This window comes from Microtus ochrogaster, chromosome 16, assembly GCF_000317375.1.
Source record: "Microtus ochrogaster isolate Prairie Vole_2 chromosome 16, MicOch1.0, whole genome shotgun sequence".
Classification (NCBI taxonomy): domain Eukaryota; kingdom Metazoa; phylum Chordata; class Mammalia; order Rodentia; family Cricetidae; genus Microtus; species Microtus ochrogaster.
Window position 1 is genome coordinate 10,534,440 of NC_022018.1, and position 19,861 is coordinate 10,554,300.

Here is a 19,861-nt window from a genome sequence, read left to right on the forward strand (position 1 = left end):
ACCAAAAAAAAACCAAAAACCAAAACCAAAAACCAAACCACCAACAACAAAAACCCAAATACATAAAAAAAAAAATAAGAAGAGCTCAAGCCAAGCACGGTGGTGAGCGCCTGTAATCCCAGCACGCAGGAAGCTAACACAGGCTTTACCAAGCGTGAGGCCAGGATAGGCTACATACGTGATGCGTACCAGGTCTGCGAGAGTGGCGCGGGAGAAGAGTCTTCGTAAAAAGCCCACGGCTGTCCTAGTTAGCACTCACTATCACCTGACAGTCAGAAGTCTCAGTGAGTAACTGTCTCGATCCGGTTAGTCTGTGGACTTGTCTGTGAAGGACTGTCTTGTCTTCGTTGACATGGGCCAGCCCAGCAGGCAGTGCTGCTTCCTGGGCAGGTGGTCCTGGGTTATCTAAGAAAGCTAGCTAGGCAGGAGCCTGAGAGGGAGCCAGGGAGAGAACGAGCCAGCAAGCAGGACCCTCGGTGGAAGTTGTCAACAAACAAATGCTTTTCTCACCAAAGTTGCTTCCGGTGACCACACTGAAGTAAGAAAGGGTCAGAAATAGATATGTGGTCCCAATAAAATAAAGTGTCTATTTTAAAATCATGCTTTATTCATTTAATGTGTGTGTGCACACACGTGCATGTCTGAGTCTGCCTGTCATCTGTGTGTCTATGAGCATGAGCACGGAAGCCAGAGGACACCTTGCAGGAGCTGGTTCTTTGGGGGATTGAACTCAGGCTCTCAGGGTTGACAGCGGGTGCCTTTACCTGCTGAGCCATTTCCCGGCCCCTGCCCCAATATCAATTTATACATGCAGAAACCTAGTAAAAGCTGGAACTGTTACCTGGGGTCATAAGAATGATCTTCTCAAATCTGGGATGTATGTCGGACAGTGTGTGCCCTAAAACACCGTGTCCCAGTGAAGAGACTCCTAGGTGGTATAGAAGGCTGGAGGCCTTGGTGAATTCAGGAGGCCTGTGACTGGCCTGATCCAAGTCGGGGGAAGTGATGGGATTCTATAAATTCTGGCTAGAGGAGGAGACATGCCTGCTGGTATGGGGGGAGGTGTGGAGGGGGGGGGTGGAACTGAAGCAAACCTGCCAGGGGCCAAACACATTTTTAAAAATTAGAATTGACCACAGTTCTGAGGTCCACCTGGGTGATACTGCTTTCTGAACAAGACAGGAAGTGAAGAGGCCTGAGCTTCTGGTTAGGCAGGTAAACTGGGCTATGCCAAGGGATCACACACCTGGGCAGGCTTACCAGAGACTGTGAGCTCCAGGCAGTCAGGGTACGTCCAGGAAACAGTCCATATGAAGAATACACATTAAAAAAAAAAAAAAAAGCAGGAGCTACAGTGTCTGCAGAAGGGCAGCTCTACTTTGTTCTCTGTTGCTATAGCTGAATAACACAGACAGGGTCATTTGAGGAAAGAGGTTTCTTTAGCACAGCCCTTCCTTGTTTCTAGGGGAACAGGATACCAGGAGGGGTCTCACTGGTACCTAGGATCTGAACTGGTACTTCTTCTGGTCTGGAACTTGGGCTGCTGGGGCTGGCTGCTGGCAGAAACCATCTCCCCTGCTTATACCATGATGACAGCCAAGACTAACTGCATGGGCTCCCCATCAGCAGCAGTGGCATTGGGGGCCAACACGTCTCTCCCTGCTGCTGAACTAGAAAACGACTTCACCGAAGTAAAACAGAAAGGAGCCAAAGGCCTCAAAGGGGACAAAGCCTGGAAAACCCCCTCCCGGTTTCCTGCTTCGGGCACATGTTGAGTCTTTTCTCTAAGACAACAAAAGCCATCTGTGTTCTTTCAGTGGTGTGGCAGGAGGACCCGTGCCCGTGGCCCATTCTAAACACATTCCCATGTCTTGGGCAGATGAAGCCTCTCTCTCCAACTCGGATTATGGATGGACAGCTGAGGCAGTCTGAGAGAGAACCCCCTGTTCCTTGTTGGTCATGGTAATTGGCCCTAGGGCAGTCACATGCTCTAATCTAACCAATCAGAAGAGCCTGCCTTTTCACACCCCCTGGTGAGGAGGCAAAAAACAAAACAAAACAAAACACGTGGATGTCGGTCTCCTGTGGCTGTCTTAGCTCAGGAAGGAAAGAAGTCAGAAGGATGGGGAAGAAGTTAAAGCTGCACCCAGATACTCTTCCAGGTAAGTGCACCAATAAATGCCACCATGGTGTGTCCCCTTCTAAGTTCATGTCAGGATCTCATTACCACTGTGAGATATTTGGGGCCTTTGGGGGTGATTAAGGTTTAAATGAGGGCATAAGCATTGAGTCCTCATCCAATGTGACTTCCATTTCCTGAGTGAAAGAGGCCCCTTAGCAAGAATGTTCTTACCACATGACGCCTGAGCTACCTAATGACAGCAGAGCCCACGTCAGTGACAAGTGCCCCCCAGATCTGCCCCCCTGACCATGAACCTCCAAGCCTAAAGAGCCACAATTGGAGGAGGGGACAACAGCAATAAAACCTGCTGTGCTGGCTAGTTCCATGTCAACTTGCTACAGCAAAGTCATCTGAGAGGACCGGGCCTCAATGAAGCTGGTACGGGATAGTGAGGTGACAGATCTGACCATGTTTGCAGATTTGTGGAAGGACTTTGGAACGCTGAGCCAGAAGAGCCACTGAGTGTTGAGAGCTCAGTGGGCTTCTCCGTCAGAGCTTTGAGGGCAAGAATGTTTGCTGTGGGAAGTCCTTCTGTCTGTGTGTTGCTTTCATTGGTTAATGAATAAAGAACTGCTTTGAGCCTAAGGCAGGGAAGAACAGAACTAGGCGGGGTAAGCTAGGCTCTATGCTGGGAGGAAGAAGGGTGGAGTCAGAGAGATGCCATGGATCCGCCACTGGAAATAGACGTGCTAAAACTTTGCTGGTAGGCCACAACCTCATGGTGATACACAGATTAATGGAGATGGATTAAATTAAGATGTAAGAGTCAGCCAGTAAGAAGCTAGAGCTAATGGGCCAAGCAGTGATTTAATTAATACAGTTTCTATGTGATTATTTCAGGTCTAAGATAGCCGGGTGGCCAGGAACCAAACAAGCAACCTCCTTGCAACAAATGTTGAGAGCAGTGCTGATGATGGAGGCCTGGCTTGTAAAGTCTCAGAGGGACGCAAGGCCTCTGCTGGGTCATTTGTATGAAGAATCTGCGGTTCTGGACAGTTGGAATTGAAAAATCAACTGTGATTAACAAGAGACCAGACACTAATGTAAAACCTTTATACACATGAGTTACATCAGACTGAGGAGTGATACACTTTATACACTGGGACAATTGAAACTGGCCGCCTGGAGCTGAGAAATTAGTGGTGATTAAGAAGGGACAAGTGTCACTGAATGAAATCTTCTGGGATGTTAGCATACAGAAGCCATGCTCCAAGGGTAGTCAAGGTTGTACTTCATGCTGGCAGCCAAACTTGGTAGGGTAAGAGTCACCCAGGTGGAACTGGTCTTGAAGGCAGGAAGAAGTCATGGAGAGCAGCTGAGGCCTGGCACTGTGAGAGGCCAGGAGAGGCCATTGGTGAAGGTGCAGCCTCAATAGCAGTTGAAGGCCCAGGATTGAGGGGCCATGCAGAGAAGTTGAGACTTGGCACCATGAAGAGAGCCCAGGGGGAAGCTAATGGTGGAAGTGCAGCCCAGTAGCAGCCGAAGACCCCAGTGTTTTGGAGATGCCGGTAACACGGGATAACCACCAAGAACAGCAGCTGCAGTGGGGTGGAGCCAGCTGGAGCCTAGGAGCCGGGCGGAGGAGGAGCCCAGAAGATGGTGAGTGAGTCCCAGATAATTAGACGTTGAGCTGTTTACCCTGTTGGGAGTTTGGTTTTGCTTTGTTAGGATTGTGACTGTGCCCTGGTTGTTCCCGTTTAAAAAAGTATTTGACTTAATTTTTGATTTTTACAAGAGCCCACAGCTGAAAGGCTTTGCATTTTTAAGAGAGATTTTGGATTTTTAAAGAGATTGTATATCTTAGAGAGACTAAACCTTTCATGCATTTGAATTTGTAAAAACTTGGGACTTCTAAAGTTATGTTTTTTAGAGTGAGATCTTGGGGATAAATGAGAAAGGAAAGGTTTTGGCTTAATGGTGATATGTTTATGTGTCAGTCAATTGTGCAGGATAGTTTTCTATCAACTTGACACAAGCTAAAGTCATCTAAGAGAAGGGAGCCTCAATTAAGGAGCTGGCCTGGGTCTGAAAAAGCCTGGGATAAATCCGGACTCGCTGAACATTGCGAACAATGAGGACTACTGAGAACTCAAGAACAATGGCAATGGGTTTTTGATCCTACTGCACGTACTGGCTTTGTGGGAGCCTAGGATGTTTGGATGCTCACCTTACTAGACCTGGATGGAGGCGGGTGGTCCTTGGACTTCCCACAGGGCAGGGAACCCTGATTGCTCTTTGGGCTGATGAGGGAGGGGGACTTGATTGGGGGAGGGGGAGGGAAATGGGAGGCGGTGGCGGTGGCGGGGAAGAGACAGAAATCTTTAATAAATAAATAGATAAATAAATAAAAAGAAAAGGCCTCCACAACAAGAATGCCTCTAACCTGTGAGCCCCACTTTCCCAAGGAGAGATGCTTCCTGGATTGGGGGGGGCTGCTCACGTAAGATGACAAACTGTATGTTTTCACTTCTGTAGACAAGCTTGACTGACCCAGCTCACAGGCTGTGTGCTTGATCACATGGTAGGAAGTACTAAGCAGGAAGTACCTCAGGACACATGCTTGCCCTGACTGAACGAAGGCAGGAAGTACATACCCTGTGCATCTTTATAAGTCCCTGACTAATGTAGTTCGCCACCAAAGTCTGGGAATTCTGGAGATGGACCTGGCTAATATCCAGGGTCCCGGACAGTATTTAGTAAAGATTGCCTCAAGTTTGGCTACAGACAAACAATAAACAAACGTCTCTATACAATAGGAACCTGTAGGGCGTTTCCTAGTGATTGATGGAGGAGGGCCCGGCCCACTGGGGGTGCCATCCCTGGGCTGGTGGTCCTGGGTTCTATAAGAAAACAGGCTGAGCGAGTCAGTAAGCAGCATCCTCCATGGCCTCCGCATCAGCTCCTGTCTTCGCCTTCACTTCCCTGCCCTCACTGCTTTCGATGATGAACTGTATACAGAACTGTGAATGAAATATGCTTTTGGTCATGTGTTTCGTCGCAGCAATAGTACGCTTAAGACCTGTTTCTACAAGACCAGTCCTGGCTGTGGTGTTTAGCTGTAGCACTGGCAAACTGACCAAGATACCACTGACCTTTACATTTGATTTTATGTTTTGCTCAGGCTAACTTGGGATGGGTTTTTGTCACTCGCAACAGAAAAAAAAAAAGTCCTATTTCATTCTCCGTCTTTTCCCCCTTTTCTGGCCAGGTGATATAAGAAAGTGGCTCTGGACCGGCTTCACACTCCCCGCTAGACAGGAAACAACCCTGCTGAGGCTGGCACCACCGGAAGACTTGCACAGACCACATTTCAAGAAGAAGAAAAAAACCTGCCAGGATAGACAGTTTATTTTTAAATCCTAGTAGATCTGTGGCTATATTTGAAAAGTGTTTTTCAAAATCCGTTATCCACAGTGCAGCTCCTCCATGGAGCCTGAACTGGGATCTGCCTCAATCACCCTGATTTCCAAGTTCCATCCAAGCAGAAATCAATTTTCTACTTTATTCACTCTGACCATGTTTATTAATTACCTTCTGTTCCCCGTGGAATTTCAAGCTGCCAGCTCAGTTTTTAATTGAACTCATTCCTTAAATCCAGGAACACCTGGGATGAGCCAGCTTCCTTTAATATGGAGGATGCCACACTCAGGTGCTCACATCCAGGACATTTTCTCAACACATAAAACTATCACTTGTCTCTGCTCTTCCCTGTTCTCCAATCCCTTCCTTTCTCATAGGGCCGTCAAGTTAAAGAACTACAGGAAGACTGGAAATATGATCAACATCAATAGAGAAACCATGGTCATTTGACATCAAATGGGTTTCCACTAACAAGATGTTATTTGTTTTCTGTCCTCAAAAATTGTATTTAAAATCATAAGGTATTAGAAAAGAAATAACCACCTCCTTGAGTTTACAGAATCACAATGGCAGCGAAATAATGGAAAACCTTACCAAGTCATAGACTTCCAAAATGCCAGCAAAATAACCAACCATTTTACCAAGTTATAGACTTTCCCAATGACAGAGAAAGCAATTTGGCTCATATTTCCTGGCTTTTCATATCTCTTCCACATTAATCCCATAATTTGTATATTATTTGTACGCTACATTTTTCTTTTTAAAAAAGATTTACTTATATGTATGTATGTGTGCTTGAGGTTTGTGTGTCCACCACGTGCATGTGGTACTTGTGAAGGCCAGGAGAGGGGGCGCCAGAGCTTCTGAACCAGAGTTGACAGACAGTTGTGGGTGCTGGGAATCAGTCTTTGGTTTTCTAGAAGATCAGCCACTGCTCTTAACTGCTAAGTCATTATTTCTCTAGGACTGTCCACGGCATTTATTTATTTATTTATTTATTTATTTATTTATTTATTTATTTATTTATTTATTTATTTATTTATTTATTTATTTATTTATTTATTTATAGGCAGGGTCACACTACAAAATCCTGGATGCCTGGTACTCATGATGTAGACAAGGCTGGTCCTGAATTCACAGAGGTCTGTGTGCCTCTGACTCCTGAATGCTGGCGTTTTAAACTGTACATTAATACATCAAAGTTTGGGATGCCATTTTATAATGTTCACAGTAATCACTATAATGACTTCAAGCAATCATTTGGGGATACATAAAATTCTTTAAAGATCAATTCCTTCCTTCTGGCAACTGACTTATTATTATAAACAATTCCTTGATAGTGTATTTGGGTTTTAGTTTCCTTTTCATTTTTGTTTTCTTTTAAGATAGGGTCTTTGCCAGGCAGTGGTGCACACCTTTAATCCCAGCATTTGGGAGGCAGAGACAGGTGGATCTCTGTAATTTCAAGACCTACCTGGTCTACAGAGTGAGTTCTAGGACAGGCTCCAAAGCTACACAGAGAAACCCTGTCTTGGGGGAAAAAAAAAAGATAGATAGGGTCTTATTTAGCTTAGGATGGTCTGGGACTTTGCTGTACCCAGTACTGGTATCTTATCTTATCTCCTGGTAGTCCTCCTTCCAAGTCCCAGGTGCTGGGATTCCAGGCATGAGCCACCAGGCTGGGCTCCTTTGCTAACATACTTGTGATTGGCTATTTCTGCATCTGAAAGAAGGGCATCTAAGTGGGATTAGTGAGGTTGTTTTGGTATGGCTTTCGGTCCTGGGGATCAAACCTAAGCCCTCCCACATGCAATTGAGCTCAACTGGAGATTCTCAACCTGTGGGAGACCCCTTTGGACTGTTAAATGACTCTTTCACAAGGGTTACAGATTACATATCCTTAACATATTTACATTATGATTCATAACAGTAGCAAAATTACAGTTGTGAAACGGTAATGAAATATTTCATGGTTGGGGTCACCACAACGTGAGGAACTGTATTAAAGGGTTGCAGCATTAGGAAGGTTGAGAACCACTGAACTAAACCCATGCTCTCACAGGTTGGTTTGTTTGTGTGTGATTAGGTATGGGTGTCTGCACTTATGTACATGAACCACATGCATGCCTGGTGCCGGGGGGGGGGGGGGGGCTGGAAAACTGTGTAGATGCCCTGGAACTAGAGTTACAGTTCTGAGCCTCTGTGTGGGTGCTAGCATTGAACCTGTGTCCTTCTAACCACTGAGCTGTCTCTCTAGCGCTGGTCACAGTTTACTGTTGCTTTTTGTTTGTTTGGTTGCTTGTTTTCAAGACAGGGTTTCTCTATATAGCCCTGGAACTTCCTCTGTAGACCAGGCTGGCCTCGAACTCACAGAAATCTGCCTACCTCTGCCTCCTGGGTGCTGGGATTAAAGGTGTGCACCACTACCACCGGCTTGGTCACTAAATTTTGCAAAGGGTTGCACTGATATTGCACCCCTACAGTGGCAGACAAAAGAAACTCTGGGTTGCATGCCAAGCGGGCAGTAAGGATTTTTTTTTTAAAGGAAAATGGAAGTTTCCTTACCCCCAATTTCCCTAACAGGAATACTAAATAAAGCTATCAGCAGCTCTACACGTCCAAAACAGTTTTCAGAATATCTGATATGTGTGCCCACATTCTGAAACAGTCAGGATGGGATATAATTATGAATTTTTTTAGATCAATAGTTTTCTTTAGGTCATTTGTAAAGCCAATGAGATGGTTAAAGAGAAGACGCTCCCATGGAGACCAACAGTGGCCTCCTTCAGGTCCCTGACTGGGATGACATGGTCTCAGTGCTATGTCTCTCTAGACATCTTGGTCTAAGGAACTGCTCCTCTAGTCCTGGGTGCATAGCGCTTGGTCTTTATCACAGTGCCAACAGCAAAACACGATCATCTCTCCGAGGGTGAAAAAAGGCCCTTTGCTCATGTCCCCTGGCATCTACCCAAAAACATACTTCAAGACCCTCTTTACCTGGGACAAAAGAACCACACTGATCTATTAGGGGTCATTATTTTAACAACTAAACCATCAATAGGTGCACAATCTTATATCTGTGATTTGAGGTTAAAAAACATTTTCCAAGCCAGGCGGTGGTGGCGCACGCCTTTAATCCCAGCACTCGGGAGGCAGAGGCAGGCGGATCTCTGTGAGTTCGAGACCAGCCTGGTCTACAAGAGCTAGTTCCAGGACAGGCTCCAAAACCACAGAGAAACCCTGTCTCGAAAAACAAAAAACAAACAACAACAACAACAAAAAAAAATTTCCAACCAAACTCCCAAATACTACTTCTGAGCAACTCCCACACTTCAGGAATGAAATATAAGCATTTACTTATTGAATCCCCTGACACAGAATAAGAAACCTGCAACGTGTGTGTGTGTGCATGTGTGTGTGCGTGTGTGTGTGCATGTGTGTGTGTGCGTGCATGTATGTGAGCACAGTGAGAATGACTTCCCCATGCTGGATGCCTTTGGTTTTCAAGTTCAAAGTCAATTCACTTTGTTTTCTTTTCAGCTTCTTCCCTCCTCCCTCTTGCTTCACTTCCTTCCTTGCTTCTACACTTTTTCTCTTCTGCTGCTAAAGATTGAACCCAGGGCCCCAACTCCACTGAACTACAAAACAAACCTCATTAACATGGTTTTTTATATATAAAAAAGACAAGTGGAAGGTGGGGCTAGCGGGTAGGAGAAGGCAGTCACGAGGAGTTGGAGTGGACACAGAGGACAAGGGGGCAAATGGGTCAAAATTCATTCTCTACATGTATACAAATGTCATCATGAAATCCATTGTTATGTGTCATTAACATATGCTAATTAAACTTTTTTTTAGGGGCTGGAGGGATGGCTCCATAGGTAAAGACCTGGGTTCAATTCCCAGCACCTACATGGAAGCAAATCCAGTCCTACAATGATCCAGTGTCCTTTACTGACCTTCACAGGTATTGTACACACATGGAAAAGGACTTATGTGCAGGCAAAATATCAATACAGATCAAATTAAAAAATGAAAAAAAGTAAAGCATTTAAAAATATTTTATCAAATGTAGTACATTTGATACTACATTATACTTCGAAGGGCATAGGATGCCCACTGAAAGCATTCTCTGATTCCTGGTTTTGAGTTTAAAGCTGTGGACTCATATTCTTTACTGGCAGGCAGCATTCTGAGCCTGTGACACGGGCTTCATGGCACCAAGGCACACGGTGTTTTAGCTTTCGCAAACCTTTTCCTAGCAATTGTACAACTTGACTTGAAAGTTGAGTTCCTGAATGGCCAGGGCTACACAGAGAAACCCTATCTCAAAACAAACAAAAGAGGCGGGCAGTGCCACAGCAGCAAGGCCTGGCAGTGTGGACAGGAAGAGAAGAAATCAGTAATCGGGATAAAACTTGTCTATCAGTTTTACAGAAGCATATTCAAATATGCTGTGCCATGTATTTATGAATTCACGATGGTAACAAGATAAGTTCACCCATTATATATTTTAAAAAATAAAATCATGTAAAATAATCTACTCGGCTCTCCTGTGGCTCCAGTTAGCTTTACTAGGGGCTGAATATAATCCACAGTCAGTGAACAAGCCATGTCAAGAGGAGAAACAGCCACGCAAGCGTATTTTACGCCTAACTTTGTTCTAAAAAGGAGAAGATGACCCGGCTGAGGTCTGCTTGTGCTGGATTGCCTGAGGTCTGCAGGTCGTATTTCTGGTGACCGCAGGCTTCACACACAAGGCGGTAACTTGTGCTGAGTCAACAAGGCTCAGGCGGCACTGTGACCTTACCATGTAACCAGACCCAAACACATTTGAGAAGAATTAGAGAGTTAAATGTTTTATTAACTGGGTGTGGAAGGACACGTCTTTAATCCCAGCACTCAGGGGGCAGAGGCAGGTGGATCACTGAGTTTGAGGCCAGCCTGGTCCACATAGAAAGTTCTGAGCCAACCCCAAGACTACATAAGATTCTGTCTTTTAAAAAAATAAATAAATAAAATTTAGAAGGAAATTAAAAAACATTTAAATCAAAATTTAAATCTAAATCTGTAGTTTTAAAAAAGGAAAGAAATATAGATTTTATCCCTCTGTTTGACACATCTAAACACTGTCTGAAGAGTCGGGTGTGGGGAACAAAGCCAGTCCTCTCATTCCCTGAGGCCTCTGGGCCAGTAGGAGGTAACAGTAATTTGCTGACATAAAAATTTTGTGTTTTGATCTTTTGTACAAATAAAACTAAAGAGTAAAGCAAAATCCCCAAAACCTTCAGAAAATATACATGTTAATATCCTTTTGCTCTAGAGTTAATACAAATCAATGTCAGCAAAAGAATACTAGTAAAACTCACCTGGTGACTGATCATGGAAGGATGGTGGCATTAAAAAACAGTAAGAAATGTTCCCTGAAGTCTGCACACCCTAACATCCTTCCCAAAAGGAAACTGTGATGGTTTAAATAAGAATGGCTCCCAAAGGGTTGAACATTTGAATGCTAGACGCCAGGGAGCAGCCAGTGCTACCTCAGAGGATTAAAAGGATTAGAAGATACAGCCTTACTGGAGGAAGTGTGTCCCTGGGGGCGGGCTTTAAGTTTCAAAAGCCTATGCCTCAAGTCCTTCCTCCTGCCTCCCACCTCACCTCTCCTCTCCTCTCCTCTCCTCTCCTCTCCTCTCCTCTTCTCTCTCTCTCCCTACAAATCAGTTTCTCAGCTACTCCAGCACCTGCCATGATGATAATGGACTAAACCTCTGAAACTGTAAGCCAGACCCAGTTAAATATTTTTCTTTATAAGAGCTGTTGTGGTCACGGTGTCTCTTCACAGTGATAGAACTAAGACAGAAGACAAGAGTGAAGAGCAGGGTGAGGCAGCACACAGGTGTAACCCATCCCTTGGGAGATGGAAGCAGGAGGTCAGGGGGCATCATCAGCTACATCAAAGTTGGAGGCCAACCTGGGCGGCATGAAAATTTGTCTCAAAAATAAACATCTCCCCAGCACCCATGAGCGTGGGCAGGCTGGCATGTCAGTCAGCTTTTCTCCCTTGTGCTGGAATGATCATCAAGCACTCACTGAAAACAAAATGCAAACCCACTTCGAAGTGAATTGTGGGCTTTCCCATGAAACGCAGCATTCCCCGAAGGGAGGCAATGGTGAAGCCCCGGATCGCAGGAGCGCAGGGAAAGCCTTTGGTGGACCCCTGAGAACTGGCAGACAGACTGGCCAACGAATGATAAAGACGGGGAGAGACTAGATTACTGGCACTATTAGGATTTCAAAAAAGAAGAACTTGAACTGCCAAATTACTGAGAGAAGCCTTTAGGAAATATAACTTCAAGTGGGTTTTTTATTTGGTGTTTTGTTTTTCCTAAGGTCAAATACAAAATGTGCATGGGGAAGGAGGGACACAACACACACTTGTAATCCTGGCACCAGAACGCTCAGATAGGAGGATCAAGAGTTCAAGGCCAACCTGGGCAACAAAGTAAAACCCTTCTCAGAAATAAAATAGAATTACAAAACACAGAGACATGGGATGACTGGGGGAAGGGGAGGGGGAGAAGCACTCACCACATAATCCTGGAGAGCCAATTTAATCCCCGGGACCCATGAAGGCAAGAACTGATTCTCAGAACTTGTCCTCTGGCCCCCACAGGTGGACCACAGCACTCATGCGCCCAGACTCACACAAAGACATCATCATGCTATCACAAGCATTATCAGAAAGGCTGGGACGCCCACTCATTTCTCTTTATTCTCACACTTTCGCTAAGTTTTCAATTTGGGTCTGACCACATGACTTTGCGGGGAGGCGGGGGAGGACTTGCTACCACCCTGTCAACCTCAGTACAGTCCCCAGGGTCCACATGGTGGAAGGAGAGAACCAATTCCTACGAATTGGGTCTGATCTCAGACCTTCAAACATGGATGCGCAAGTGCACGTGCACACACACAAATGAACGTAATTTTAAAGCTTTTTTTGAGAATGTGAATTTAATAAAAACAGTTTGGAAAAAATTTGGTAGCAAAAGCCTTATAATGAAAACCAAAAGTCTAGCCCAGTGCCTCTCCAATTTCATTGCCTGAGGCGTGTTTTTGTTTTTCTTTTCTAAGAGCATCTGACACAGAGCCCAGAAAGGTGAGTGCAGAATTTCATTGACGCCACACTTAGCCGCCCCATCTCATGACTAACTCTCAGAAACAGCTTCCCACGTGTCCTTTAAAGAACCTCAAACCAGCTTGCTTAGGTCTTAGCTGTCCTCGGGCAGTGGTGCGGTTCTGCTGTTATTTCCTGACTTCTGTTGTAGAAGTTACCTACTTACTGCTTCTTGGAATGCATGGGAGTGTAGCTCTCACCCCTCCGCCCACGGAACACAGAAATCATCACCTGTTTACTAGATGCACGTTGCCCCTGGCAGGGCTAAGTAACACTGTGATTTCTCTCTTTTCTCTTTTTCTTCCCAGCCGTTTGTTTTACTTGGAGTTATTAGGGTCCTTGTTTTTTTGTTATTTGTTTTCTTTACTTGTGCAAGTTGCTGGACATGTTTTCTTATCCCTCCCCCGTGAAGTCAGGTATTCTCCAGCTCCCTTTCCCTTAGCAGGAGTCCCCTGGGTGCTGCTCCTTATAAATTGTTCAACTTGCTGCGGAGTGGCCCAGCTACACATCTGCTCACTGTTCTTCTGGGTCCCATGCCTTCTTCCAGGATACGCCCCTTGTTTTGCTGATTTTACCACTTGGAGCATCTTTTTTAAAGGTGTTTGGGAGGTCTTGTGTTTTTTATGTTTGGAAGTGTTTTGTGGAGGTCAGAAGAAGCCTAGAGCACTGATCCTCACCTTCTTCTGTGCTGGACAGTATCATGTCAACTCGACACAAGTCAACGTCATCTGAGAGCGGGGAGCTTCAGTTAAGAAAATGCCTCCCCTCAAAGCCTGTAGGGCATTTTCTTAGTTAGTGATGTGGGAGAGCCCAGCCCACTGTGGGTGGTACCACTCTGGGGCTGGTGGTCCTGGGTTCTAAGAAAGCAGCTTGAGGAAGTCATGGGGAGCAAGCTAGGAAGCAGCACCCCTCCCTGGCCTCTGCATTAGCTCCTGCCTCCAGGGTCCTGCCCTGACTTCCTTCAGTGATGAACAGTAACATGGAAATAGAAGTCAAACAAACCCTGTCCTCCTCAGGTTGCTTTGGTCACGGTGTTTCATCACAGCAGCAGAAACCCGAACTAAGACATCTTTGCTGTTCACTGTTCCATATGCCAAACTGACTTACAGGTTTCTGTGGATTCTCGAGTCTCCATCCCAAACTCTGCCTTAGGAGCCCTGGGGTTGAAGACGTGCACTTCTGTGCCCAGCTCTCCCTGGGTTCTGAGGACCCAAACTTGGGTCTTAAGTGTTTGCACTGCACATGCGTCACTCACCACGTCTTCCCTTCAGCCCCACCATGTTTGGGGACGTTTTTTATCTCATTCACACCTGCCTGCTATCTTGGTTGGACGTAGACTCCTGCGCTGACAGCTAGCAATCTTTCTCATCTCACCGTGGATAGCAATTGTATTCCTAAGAAATTCTTCCTCTGCTGTTCACAAAATTCTGTCTAAAGTTTCCACGCTTATCTCATCTGCCTGAGAGAAACACGGGCGCATGTCTGGGATACTGTGGTGGTTTGAATAGGAATGGCCCCTGGGAGTGGCCCTCCTGGGAGGGGTGGCCTTGTTGAAGGATGCACGTCATTGTGGAGGCGGGCTGTGAGGCTTCCTATGCTCAAGCCATGCCCAGTGTGGACAGTCTCCTCCTGCTGCCTGGGAATCGAGATGTAGAACTCTCCTCTCCTTCTCCAGCGCCATGTCTGCCCGCATGCCGCCATGCTTCCCACCATGACGATAATGGACTTTGAAAATGTAAGCTAGCCTCAACTAAATGTTTTCCTTTGTAAGAGTTGCTGTGGTCATGGTGTCTCTTCATAGCAATAAAACCCTAAGACAGATTTACTGAGGTCAGCCCGTTCCTCAGCACTGCACTGCGCTTCCTGGGATCAAGTGCGGTCGTTTTCCCTCTGCTTTTACTGAGATTGTTCCAGAGGATAAACTCCATTACTATTTTAAATTCTTTCTTTTTTGTGGTTGGTGGGGTAGAAGGACACTGAGTATTGAATCCACGGTCCTTCACTTCACAAGCTAGGCAAATACCCTACCGTTCACCTATACATACGTCTCACCCCGAATATCCTTTCTACATAACCCAGGCCAGTCTTGAACTCCTGGATTCAAGCAATTCTTTTGCCCCTGCCTCCCAAGTGGCTGGGACTCTAAGCATATGCCATTTCACTAATTTCACCAGTCTTTTGCCCAAGGGGAAAGGTTCAATGGGCAGCATTTTATATGAGGAGGGGGTAGGTTCCAGATCAAATTCCTCTGCACACAGCTCTAACTAATTCCACTCCTCCAGACACCTAGCTCCCACATAATGTTAGGGGACAGACAAACACGTAGCAACCAATGGACTGTGGCCCGGATCAGCTTCTATGGCCTGAAGATAGTGGTGATTCCCTCAGCCTTCAGCTCATGTTTTTGGGATCATTATGGGCTGGGTTTAAGTCTTAACTCTCTCTTTAGTAATCATGTGACTTTAGGCAAGAAATTTCCACAATTAATTCCTGCTTACCAGATAGAGATAAGTAAATGACACCTCCTTGCTTGGTGAGGAGTGAATGAGACAGGCTGTGACCAATACAGAAGACCATGCTGGAGTCAGAAACCAAGGCAGTTAGCTTCTAAAGATACTTCCAGGTCTATGGCCAATACAGAAGACCATGCTGGAGCCAGAAACCAAGGCACAGTTAACTTCTGAAGATACTTCCAGGTCTGCGTCCCTAATAGTTCTATAACTTTCCTGGTAATTTCTAGGAAAATTAAATTAAATGATAAAGTCAGCCACATAATTTTTTTTTAGGATAAGAAACTGGATTATGATGGCCTAAGTAGAAGAGTTTATGACTTTATCTTGCATTTACCACCAGAAGGTTGACATTCAGTTCTCCTCACAAGCATCCTCACTTGCACGCTCATACCTCACAAGCATCTTGTGCTTGCACGCTCACACCCCACAAGCATCTTGTGCTTGCACGCTCACACCACAGGCCATTGTCTTCCATGACTGGGATCAAAAGACTTTGCTCTAGGCAACTTACAAGTTTATAGGTCTAAACCAAAGCCACAGCTGCTTTAGGAATGTGTGTTCAGGACAGACATGAATCACAGCCCCAGGCTAATTCTTTGTCTATGAACATTTTCCCTGAAAGTATTCTTTTCCCTTTTCAGAAGGTCGGGATGCTCCAAGTCCGCGAAATGATTTTATTCAGAAGATGGAATGGATAAAGTCGTGTCTGAGAAGAGACCAGGGCAAGGACCTCCACAAAAGCAACATTCCAGAATACGTGCAAAGAATGTTAGTCAAGTGTCTTGCGCTACTTCATGCCTTCATCTGGCTGTAGAATCACGGACACGGAGTCTCCACATCTCATGTTAGGAGACGTGAAGCCTCCAAAAAGGAGCCACCTTCAGGTCTAGAAGGAGGGGACCAGTGTGTCCTATCAAGATATTGGCATGCCGCGAGACGCAGCCAAGGTGAGGATGAAGGAGTGTTCCAGGAAGAGCGCGCGCATGAGGCTGAGAGGCGTTATTTACACTACAAGAGGACCACAGAGCATTGTGGGTGCGGCAGGGATGCCTCTGCAGAGGAGAGAAACATAAAGCAACCGGTGAATTGCTGCTGCCAGTGTTTTTAGGAAGAAGTTCTTAGGGTTTTGGGTTTGGTTGGTTGGTTTTGTTTTGTGAAGCTGGAGTCCTTAACAAACTAAACAAAATTAAAGCAGTTGTTGATGGCAAGAGAATGAAAAGTTCCAGAATATATTACTTGACAAGAAGCAAAATCAAAATGTATCAAATGTTATGTGTGTGTGTCGGGGGGGGTTAATGACAGCTACAAGTCCACACTCCACACAGAGAGAACTGAGACATCATGCCTAAGGGTTTAAAAAGTAGTTGTATAAGAAATATGGATGAAGATACCAGAAGAAATAGCTAAGATAATTGATGATGATTAGCCTCAAGGAAGTGGAAATAGGAAAAAGAGATAGGGAAAGGCCCTGTCTTTTGTTATGATCTATGGCATCAACTGACATTTAACATATGAGTATTATTTTCAGCAAGAATAAAAATACTTTAAGAAATCACATTTGACCATTTTCCCCAGTCTGATGACCAGTCATACTCTGGCATTGCATAAGGAATAATGTTCTTTAGAAGACTGGTTTTTTACACTGATCCATGTAATACTGGCATTGTGTAATTGCGGCTCAGCTGGGAAGACCCATTATTGTGCTTCCAGAGGACCTGAGTTCCGTTTTCAGCTCCCATATCAGACTGCTCACAACCAGCTGGAACCCGCTTCCAGAGACCTGACGCCTTCTCTGTATTCCATGGTCACTCCAACATACGCAAGTGTGTGTGCTCACACACACACACACAGTGTAAATAAAAAACAACTATAAATAAATAAAATTTTGTTTAAAAAACAAGCTAATTAATAAATACATTACCTCCTAGCTATCATTTTGTATAAAAACAAAGTATTTTCTTGATAATTTTCAACAGTATAGTGCATTGTTATTAATTAAAGTCACGATATTGTACAGCGAATCAATATTTTTTTCTCTTTCTTCTTTCTGTCTTCCTTTCCTTTTTAGATACCGATGGTTCAGGCTAGGCCCTTTCATATGCCAGACAGGCACTGTACCATTGAGTTAAGTCCACAGTTCCAAATTACATTGTGTGTGTGTATGTGTGTGCGTGTGTCTAAAATATTTTTATAAAAAGTAAAAGAAAAATAGACAACAACCCCCACCCCCCACCCCAGAAAATCAACACCAAGAGCAATGGCTGAGGTAAACCAGGTCCTGCAGTCCTCAGCTTTAGGCTTGATTCTTAAAGACAATGTGGGAACTTGGAGAAGCTACAGATACCCTAGAATCTGTGCACAGAGCATGATGATCCATTCTGGTGAGAGCTGGAAACACTAGAAGGTGGCAGACATGCAGACAGTAGGCGGGTTCCAGAGGGAACAAGCGTTGGTCAGGAGTCCGATTATGGTCATTCTATTATGTTTTGGCAAAAGAAAAATTAATATTTAAAAAATTTATTGTGTTCTTCCAACGTCCTGAAAATTGAAGTGAGACCAGATGAAAAAAAAATGGACTGATCAATTAGGAAAAGGAAATTTCCAAACAACAGCCAGACTGCGGCACGATGGCTGCTGGCTGACTTTTGCTGCGTTTACAATGAGAGCGTGCAAGGGGGTGAGCAGGAGGCTTCGGAAAATGTGTAGTTTGATGAAAAAGAAGTGTGGATACTGTTAAAGCTGTAGGCAAAGCAAGTGCTACAGACAAAGCAGAAGCAGTTAGAGATCGGAGACACGGGAGACATCACGTACTTCCCACTGGGACAATAGGAGAGATGCCCTGGGGACAAGACCCCAACTGTAGAAAGAGCCAGGAAGTAAAACTAAAAACACATTCAAAAAACTTCGCATTTAAAGACTCAGAGTGCCTTGCTGGAAATGGGGTACAAAGTTTATTTTTCATTTACTTTTTATAAAAATATTTGTAGACGTATTTAAGCATCTGAGTGTTTTGCCTACATGTGTGTGCGTGCACCATGCGCATGCCTGTTACCCGCGGGTTTAGTCACACAGGTACTCGGAGGCCAGGCAGCCGCATCCCAGCTGGAGCTGCTAGAAAAGCTTGGCAGTATCCACGTGGCTCTGGTTTTGTGGGTATGCAGATGGCAAAAGGGATGATCAGCAAGGCTTGCACCAAGGTTCTAGAGAAAAGCCCGGGAGGCCAGGCAATGTGTAGCCAGGTTGTGTTTCCTGCAGGTAGCCCCTGACAGGACTGTGCAGAGAGCCGTGGAAGCCAAGCCTGAGCTGCAACAGAGGCCCCGGGATGCTGGAGATGCCAAGAATACTGAGGGAAACTGCAGGTACCCAAACGGGGCTGCACTAAGGTCGCACAGGCTGCAAATGCCAAGCTCTGTGAATGGGGAACTCTAGGGCCATCAGAGCCCAGGTGATTCCACTATGTGCCCAGTGTGTTTGCTCTGCTGGGCGTGGGTCTTGCTTTGGTCTGATTTTCCCCCGTGTCTCCACTCATCCCTTTGGAGTGGGATTCTTCCTCTGTCATTGAATGTTGAGAATACATAACTTGTATTTTTACCTTACTGGGGCTCACATCTAAGAGTTTGTCTTGAGCATCCAAAAAACATTGAATATTTGAACAGTGTTGGAATTGCTGAGGCTATCAAAGGGGTCAGGACAGGCTGAAGTTAGACTAAATTAATTTTGCATTCTGAAACGGCCATGAGTCTTGAGGGTCCAGAACCAGAATATTATGGCTCGAAAGTCAATGGCTCCCACAGACTCGTGTATTAGATATCCAGTCCCCAACTTGTGCCATTCATTATTTTGAAGGCTGTGGAGTTGTTAGGAGGTAAGTAAGGCCTGACTGGGGGAAGCAGGTCCCTGGGGGCAAACCTTTGACGCCTGTCCCCACTTCTGGTTCTGGCCCGCTATTTCTGCACCAATGGTGTGTAATGACATTAGGGCTCACGCTTGGTACTGTACATTCTGTGACTATGACCATGATGTGCACAAGCCAGTGTTGCATGCTTCCGCACCATAAACCCAGCCATGCCTTCCCCACCAGGATGCCTTCCCCACCAGGATGCCTTCCTTCCCCACTAGGATGCCTTCCTTTCCCACCAGGAAGCCTTTCCACCAGGACCAAAATGAAGTCCTTCCACCCACCTAAGTTATTTTGGGCAGGTATTTTGTTACAGATATGTAGAATGTAGCTAACATGTATAACTTGTATCAACTGCCTTATCCATTCATTCATAGCTTACTATTATGTGAGCTAAATGATAATACATTAGGAGCAAGCAATAAGTCCATTTTGCGTGCACGCTCTACGCTTTACTTACAGGTGTGAAATAGTTTGGTGGGAATCTTTGAACTGCTGAACGAAATACAAAACTCCTATATGTAAAAAAAGAAAGAAAATTAAAAATATGGTTTTCTAAATCTGGTTTTTTAAAGTGAAGATCTTTGCTAATTCATTTCTCATCTCTCATTAACTTCTTTAAAACACTAATCTGGACATGAGGTGCATGGTGAAGTTCAAAAGGCACCAGTACTGGTCCATAATCACACATGTATGCGACCACATATGTACATAATCACATATGTACATAATCACAC

General features: G+C 45.1%; 1 protein-coding gene across 3 annotated transcripts in view; it reads right to left on the bottom strand.

Annotated features, from left to right (window-relative positions):
• The window catches only part of Stpg4 (sperm-tail PG-rich repeat containing 4), a 50,812-nt gene that overhangs the window by 15,947 nt on the left and 15,004 nt on the right, over positions 1-19,861 (bottom strand). For all 3 annotated transcript variants that reach the window (XM_026783109.1, XM_026783110.1, XM_005354713.3), the window contains one exon: positions 19,585-19,639. In XM_026783109.1, coding sequence (XP_026638910.1) covers positions 19,585-19,639 — 55 coding nt within the window. The remainder of the gene's footprint in view (positions 1-19,584; positions 19,640-19,861) is intronic.